The sequence below is a fragment of the Capricornis sumatraensis genome, chromosome 2 (assembly GCF_032405125.1).
Source record: "Capricornis sumatraensis isolate serow.1 chromosome 2, serow.2, whole genome shotgun sequence".
NCBI lineage: Eukaryota > Metazoa > Chordata > Mammalia > Artiodactyla > Bovidae > Capricornis > Capricornis sumatraensis.
Window position 1 is genome coordinate 123,038,395 of NC_091070.1, and position 8,252 is coordinate 123,046,646.

At 46.3% G+C, this 8,252-nt stretch overlaps 1 protein-coding gene across 1 annotated transcript; it reads right to left on the minus strand.

The window, feature by feature from the left end:
• Positions 1-6,559: 6,559 nt before the first annotated feature.
• On the minus strand, positions 6,560-7,882 carry GJA8 (gap junction protein alpha 8). The gene has a single exon (XM_068966489.1). The coding sequence runs from the start codon at positions 7,880-7,882 to the stop codon at positions 6,560-6,562; it is 1,323 nt and encodes a 440-aa protein (XP_068822590.1).
• Positions 7,883-8,252: the final 370 nt, after the last annotated feature.

Consider the following 8,252-nt stretch of genomic DNA (forward strand, 5'->3'; position numbering starts at 1 on the left):
ATTGAGGGCTCTCCTTTGGGGTCGGCCTGCCCTCCCGCCTCAAGGGTGTACTGTCCTTTGTTTGCTGAATAAAACTCGGAGCTGTAAACAGAAGAAAAAACAATGTTACTAAGAATCCCACCAAGATTATATCCAATTGAGGAAGCATAAATCTCAATAGAGATGTTATTAGAGCAGAAGGGAGAATAGATTCTGGGCAAGTAAATACAGAGGTCTTTTCTAAGTGGCTTGTAGTCACTTACAAAGGCTTTGTAAGTCATGTTAAGGAATTTAGAATTTGAGGTAAGCAACTGAGTCACTGAAGGATTTTAGGCAGAGAAGTGACGTGATAAATCTCAGGCAGAATATTTTGGCTAATTTTATTTGATGTATTTTTATTTGTAATGAATAACTTTACTTCTTTCTACAGTTGTCAATGACATAAGAGCGAACAAATCCTATTCTTTTGTCTCTTCTCAAATGGCCAAAGTAGTATACTTTGATTTTTCCTGAGATTTGTGTAGAATAAGGGAGGGGACAGACTGACCAAACTTCAGCTAATAAAGAGAGTGTTCGTGTTCTTTCTGAATCAGATTCTCCTCCATTCCACCTAGCGGTGTGCTGGAGCTACTTGTACTGGCTTGTAAGAATCATTTGCTAAATTTCTTAGAATTTTGTGAGCCAGTTCTAAGTACAGTCATTCAGTTCAGTTCAGTTCAGTTCAGTCGCTCAGTCCTGTCTGACTCTTTGCGACCTCATAAATCACAGCACGCCAGGCCTCCCTATTAACAATTAAATTACATAAATTTAAAAATGATATAAAGATAATACTCAAAGCTTATCACTTCTTAATTATTTTACTATTATTTATGCTCTTGATATTATTTATATCTATTGTATGATAGAAATATTTATATAGTTGTGCTATTGTACATCTCATCTCTATGTTCAGTGGCATTATGTTGGTGAGTTGAAATTGGAGATGGTGGGAGAATTTACACCGAGGAAATTGACAAACACTACAAACCAGGGCCTCTTTACCCTGGAAAGAGCTGCTTGTTACACATTTACAATCTTACCACTGCCTCCCTCCCTTTTCCCCCCGGTGCTCTTGTTCTTCAACCCCTTAATTTCAAAGGAAGAACACCAGATACTGGGAAGTCTGTTGACAGGGTAGTGTGGCTGACAGGGCAAAAGAAAACACAAAGACAGTGAAAAGTCAAGTTAGGTTTATTGTTTTGTAACAGTCTAACATGTGACTATTAGCTCTGACATAAAGATGTGGAAGGTTGGAGAATTCAGGACACAATCCCAATAATGCCTTTGCCAGAGGTTTTCCCCAGGAAGTTTGTTTTGATTATGTTTCTTAGCTGAGTCTTTACTAATCCTATTTCATAGATGGAAATTTTGCAGAAAAAGGCAATGAAGCTATCTACTTTTCTCTCCAGGTGACTTTATGAATTCTTCCAGAATATCCTTTGTTCTGGAGAACTTTCAGAATGCCTTGGCTGGAGATTTGCAATGTAGCCCACTGTTCCCTCATTGGTTGTATTGAGTACCACTCTCTCCAGACTTTGGGAGCAGCAATGTCTAAGATGGTGGAAATGACTTGTCTTTCATAAAAATCTTTCCTGCTATTTAACTGTTGAACCTAGAAATTTGCGTCCTTTTTCTCCTTTCTCCCCCAATTACATGCTTAGTTATAATACAATAATTACAAGAAGGGACAGTCTCCCTGCCTATTTCACTATCACCTCTAGGTACATACTTATTTCGCTTTACACATTTATGCTTAGAAGAGTTTCCATCCAACCAGGCAAATGTTTTTCATCTACACTTTGCTACTTTGGATTGTGTGATCATTTGCACACAATACACATGGTGGGGGTAACTCAAGGTTAGGGGAAGGAGCGAGAAGGAGTTGGGGGTGGGTGGGAGGTGCTGTCTGAGTGGTATTGGAGCTGCCTCAGAGACCCTCCTTAGGAACTCAGGAAATGCGGTTGTCCAAGTCTCACCCCATGCCTTCCTCACGGCTTTAACTAAGAGCTGCTATATGCAGCTTTTTTGATTCCATGAACTTCCTTCCGCCTGGAGTAAGACTGCCCCAGAGCTGGTACATCTCTCCGCAGCGATCCTAGTGAGCTGAATCCTTCAGCACCACTTTCAAAAATGAATCTCATGCATGATCAAAGATGTTCTTTTTTGCACTATAATTCTCAGGAATTCAAAACTACAGAAAAATTTACCTCCCCCCATCACCCTCATTTTCTTCTTTCATTTTTACTCATTGGCTCAATTTTAACCAGTTGCTTAGTTTACAATCTGTGAAGCATTTGAAAGTGGTGACTGTTATTTCTTCAGTCAACATTTTAGAATAAGGACTTATGACAGATTTGAATAAGACCTTCCCCCCTTTCATTTCCCAATAAGTGAATTAAAAAACCCCACTTATTTCTTCTAGTATGCTCCTTGTATTTCTTGCATATCAATTCACTGGATCTATCCCGTGGAGGAGGGGCAGAACTTATTACCCACAATTTACCTAAGGAAAATTGTCATATGGAGCAGGTAAATGACATCTTGGGGTTCCCAGAGTCAGAGAGGTACAGCCCACACTTCTTATTTGACCTTCAGTGTTCCTTATGGGAAAATCTGATCCCCAAGTTGCACTGACCTTCAGGAATATTTGTCCAACTCTGTGTTGCATGCTTCACGTGGGTGCCAAGTAACCAAGTCATGATGAAAAGCGGACAGGCCTTTGTACGATGACCCAAACATGAGACCCAGGGATTACCAGAGCCAAGCTTGAAACTTTCTCACTGAGCTTTGAAGAACTCTATCCTTCCTGGTCACAGATCTCTCCTAATGAAGGTGGTATAACTGCTATTGGGCAGTTAGTCCTTTGCTTCTGGAGAGAGCTGCACCTTTGATGGCCTGCTGTAATGCTTCTTTTTACTGGTAGTTCCACGAACCGTAAAGATTTAGTCTAACAAAGGCAGGACCAGGATTAGAATTGAAAGCTTGGCCTTAATGGAGCCCAGGGATGGTGATAATCCTGAGTCAGCTGCTGCCTGTGAATGGAATCTGACAGAGCTATGTGTAGCTTAAGATGGAGCGTGAAGGAACACTTTCCCCAGGTAGAAAGTAATTACCCTTCTGTCCCCAGCTATGTCTCAAGGTCAGATAAGTTCCTACCAAACATAAGGGGTCAAGATTCTGTTTTGAGTCTTCTCTGAGAAAACATCTCCAGAGTGTCCAGTCCATACTGAAAAGCTGTCACCAGAAAACTGTAAGGCAGGTCAGGAGGGTCGGATAGAAGCTACCCACCTGCCCTTCTTCTCAGTCTCCCTGCTGTTTGAGGAATCAGTCAGGCACCACTCAGCAGGGGCTAGAGTTGGCAGCCAACTCATTAATCCTTCTAATACCCCTGGAGGTAGGTTGGTGGCAAATGCTATCTCTAGTTTGCAGACAGAAAACTTAGGTACAGAGAGGTTAAGAGACGACAATAACACAAATCCTAAGTGGCAGAGAGAGAAAAAAAGAAAAATTCGTGGTCCCTTGATGCCTGGGTCTGTTTCTTCCGAAAGAGGCTTCCTCGCTTGTTGGGAAGCCTGAGAGGGACAATGGCAACTTCCACGATGGTGGGGTAGGTACAGACTCTGAAGCAGGATGCCACTTTACTCAAGGAAATACACACACACACTTAGGCCTCAGCCAAGATAAGAAGAAAAGACCCTGATGCTGGGAGAGATTAAAGGCAGGAGGAGAAGGGGTGACAGAGGACAAGATGGTTGGAAGGCATCACTGACTCAATGGACGTGAGTTTGAGCAAGCTCTGGGAGATGGTGAAGGACAGGGAAGCCTGGCATGCTGCAGTCCATGGGGTCACAAAGAGTCAGACACTACTGAGCGACTGAAAAAGCAACAAGACGAGGAGACCAGCAGCCTTCACCTACACATCTGCTGCTGGTCCCAAAGAGCACCAGCACTTTTCACTTAGAAGAGGATGAAATTTTTTTTCTTTTCTGGATTAGGTCCTAGTTGAGATAGATACTTTACTCTGGTAGTGATCGAGCTATTCTCAGGCTCTGAGTTTACATCTTCTTAAAATGGATCTTCAGGAGCAAAACTGTAGGAGCAATAGTGTAGCCATTGGGGGCAGGGGAGTGTGATGATGTCCAGTTCTCAGGCGTGGGATTTTATTTCTTTCACCATCCAGGAGAAGTTCTGTTTGGAATAGCATTGATGGAAAGGGGAAGGAAGATTCAGGTAGTAGCCAGAAAGCCATAGGTCCACAAGATAAATACACCTGTTAACTGTCCACCGCCTGATACATTGCTTCACTGAAAGTTTGTCACTTTGAGTTAACCTAGGCAAAATACATTTTAGGCTTTCTCTTTTAAAATGTAAAATTTCCCTGGGGTAATTATAAAAAAAAAATCATATATTAGAATGAATTTAATTTTTAGACCATTTTGCTTTAGGTTGGAGCACCAAGGAGTGGGAATACTGTCACAGGGGAGGAATAGTTTTTGAGGAGGCTTTGGTGTGGAGGGCATATCTAGAATGAATATCTTAAAAGGAAGGTGGTAACCAGAGGTCAGCACAAGGGATTTGGCTTTTGGGGGGGATGGTGCTGGATGGGGGGATACAATGAAGGCAGTTTTTCTGGGTCTCTGGGGTTCTCCTGTCCAGTTCCCTGTGATGTCAGCTTGGTTTCTATCCCTCCCACCTTAGCCTTGGCACTGCAACCCATGAAGCATAGCTTTGGTTTAGATGAACCATCTTGGTTATCAATTTCTCCCTCTGCTTTGGGAACTGGTTGGCTCTAGTTAAAATTACTGTGTGTGAGAAATATGTAGTTATACCTGAGGATTTCCTCTAATTGGCCTCTAGATATGCAGAGTGTTGGTTGAGGGCACAAAAGATAGATCTTTCCCTTCAGCCTCTAGGTCCCTTCCAGGGATGAAGTCTGACCTGGGGCTTGACAGGGACCCTGGCTGTTTGTGTTCCCAGTTTGTAAGAGGCTCTCCCTGGTGGCCCTCTGATGACTCTTTTGGTATACATCTTGTGCCCGAGCAAGGCCTGAGGGCTGATTCTCCTCAAGACAAGCCAGTAGGAGGTATCATCTAGCCCAGAGCTAGGTTTGTTCCCAGTCCCTGATAAAAGGAGGTGTAGATTTCAGGCTGAGTATTGCACCTATAAGAGGACAGGAAAGAAAGAGACCTTTTCTGCTTTAGGGAAGAAAACTGCAACCAGGATTTTTAAAACCTTTTCAGTTCAGGGACGGAGAAGGCAATGGCACTCCACTCCAGTACTCTTGCCTGGAAAATCCCATGGACGGAGGAGCCTGGTAGGCTGCGGTCCATGGGGTTGCTAAGAGTTGGACATGACTGAACGACTTCACTTTCACTTTTTACTTTCATGCATTGGAGAAGGAAATGGCAACCCACTCCAGTGTTCTTGCCTGGAGAACCCCAGGGACAGGGGAGCCTGGTGCGCTGCTGTCTATGGGGTTGCACAGATTCGGACACGACTGAAGCGACTTAGCAGCAGCAGCAGCAGCAGTTCAGGGAGAGGGTATGGAGTCTTGTTCTCCTTTTCTGATGGTGCCCAGTGCAGAATTCCCACTAATATAAGGGATGTAATTGCATCAGAACCCAGGGCTACAGTGACCCAAAAGAAAGGCCAGTGAGAACTCTGGACATCTCCTGGACTGATGATTTAAACTAAACACTCCAAAATGGTAAAATGAGGTTTGGAAGCCACAGAAATGAGTTGAGACCATAAATAATATGACCAATTCCATAGGAAAGCTGGGCTTACAAGTATAAGCTGAACTTGCAAATTGGTGCCCCGCAGGTTAAATTTGGCTTGCACATTTTTTGGGGGGGAGGCTCACATGGCATATTTAAAATTTAGTTGGCAACTTTAAAAATGTGGAAAACTTCACCTGAACCTTTAAAAATGTGGATTTCTGGCTTTTCTTGGAAAATCAGATGGCCAGGTAACACTGTCTGGTAATTGCTGCCTGAAACCGAGCAGCTGCCCTCTGCTCTCCAAATTTCACAGCCCCAGCCCTCGCATGGCATTAGAACAGGTGCACTTCCCCGATTTAAACCACTTCACCAATTAAAGCGCCTGCATCTTGTAGGTGGTTAAGTTTGGGACTGCTGATATATGCCACACGGTGTCTGCTAGGGAAGTGCTGAGTTGATAAAGTTCAGCTGAGTTTGTAAAGTTGCCGCAAGGCTGGTAAAAAGCTCTGAGGCAATCAGTTCTGATTGAAAGGCTTTCTATGGGGAAATGAGGATGAAAGCAGAATTGCCCGTGGCTGTGGAGAGGGCCAGGGCAGTCACGAGACTGGGAACTTTGATGGGACAATGGGTTTATCTGGGCAGCCTTTGTACACGGGAAAGGCAGTTTCCTGGTTGTACTGCATGCATGGTTCCATCACGGGGTCCGTCCAACCAGAGTGGGTGTGAGGGGAGGGAGAGAAGACTCAAATCGTGTCGGCAACTTTAGGTTTCATCTTGCCTTGTGTTAGCTCAGGCGTTTTCTTTCTCTCTTTGGCACCGCTTCACACGGTGAGATCGTCTGACCTGGCCCGGCTGCTGGCTTTGCTCAGCCTGCTCAGGGGTCTGGTGTCTTCCCCTGGCAGCTCCGCACATAGAGAAGGCGCCTTCTCAGGCGTCAGCTCTTGCTTTGATACCTTCTCAGGCGGCGTCTCTTCTTTCTCAGCCTCCTTCTCCACTTCGGGGGGCTCCACTTTCTCTGCTTCCAGCACGGCCAGGGTCTCTTCGCCTTCTGTGCTCACTCTCTCTGCCTCCTGACTCTTGTCGCCCACCTCTGGTTCTGCGGCCGCCTCTATGGGCTGCCCCTCCTCGACTCCCTCCTGGGCACCCACCTGAGCGTAGGAAGGCAGGGTCTCCTGGTAGGCCCTGGACAAGTCTCCCAGGGGACCCGGGCCCACCTTCTCCTCGAACTGACTGAAAGGCTTGGCAGAAAGGGGGCTGGCCTCTACCATCCCCACCTCTGTCAAAGGGAAATAATGGGACACGATTTTCTCTTCTTCGAGGAGCTGGTAGCCCTTGGCCTTCTGGATGGAGGAGACGGCAATGGAGTGGAGGGACTTCTCAGGAATCTCCCCCAGTGGCTGCTCCACCGGCCTCTTGAAGGCGGATCGGATTTTCTTTAGGCCCAGGTGGCTTATCTCCAGAATATTGAGGAAGAGGGACACGGAGGCCACGGACAGCATGAAGAGGATGAAGATGGTTTTCTCGGTGGGTCGTGACACGAAGCAGTCCACCACGTTGGGACAGGGCCACCGGCTGCAGCGGTAGAGAGGCAGGATCCGGAAACCGTACAGGAAGTAGTGGCCCACGATGAAGCCCACCTCAAAGAGGGTCTTGAAGATGATGTGGCAGACGTAGGTCCTCAGCAGGGTCCCCTCCAGCCGGAACTTCTTGGTGCCCTTGCTGCTGCCGCTGCTCTTCTTGACGCTGCCCTGGTCCGCCGCTAGGGGCGCCCTCTCGCCGCCGTTGCCCGGCGACTGAGGGCTCAGCTCCTCGGCCTCGCGCTCCTTGCGCTTCTCCTCCATGCGGACGTGGTGCACCGCGTGCCCCACGTACACCAGCGACGGCGTGGAGACGAAGATGATCTGCAGGACCCAGAGACGGATGTGGGAGATGGGGAAGGCCTCATCGTAGCAGACGTTCTCGCAACCTGGCTGCTGGGTGTTGCACACGAAGTCGGACTGCTCATCCCCCCACACGAACTCTGCAGCAGTACCGAGGATAAGGATCCGAAAGATGAAAAGCACCGTGAGCCATACGCGGCCGATGACCGTGGAGTGCTCATTCACCTCCTCCAAGATGTTCCCCAGGAAACTCCAGTCTCCCATGATTCACCTACCTACAGGAAGAAGGCAAAGCTGAGCGGCTACAATGCAATCTATCTTTTTTTTTTTTTTAAACTAACTCTCGGGGTACCTTCCCTTCATGGGTGGCTGAAACGGTCAGTGGGTAAGCAGTATCTTTTGAGTGTTTCCTCAGTGCAGACTAGTACTAGTACTAGGGAACAAAAGGAGCATAAAAGAATCTGCTTTCATTGGCTTTCTCATCTGTAAAATGGGTTCTCATTCACTTCACAAGCTGCCTGAAAGGATAAAAGAGGCAGCGTCTGTATAAGCCTTGAACTACGTATCAAATAAGAAATCATTGTTGATCATAAATAGAAACTCATGATTTCATGGATTTAAGTCAAGACCACAA

Coding starts and splice junctions, on each gene's coding strand:
- GJA8 (XM_068966489.1), bottom strand. CDS start 7,882: ATGGGAGACTGGAGTTTCCTGGGGAACATCTTGGAGGAGGTGAATGAG.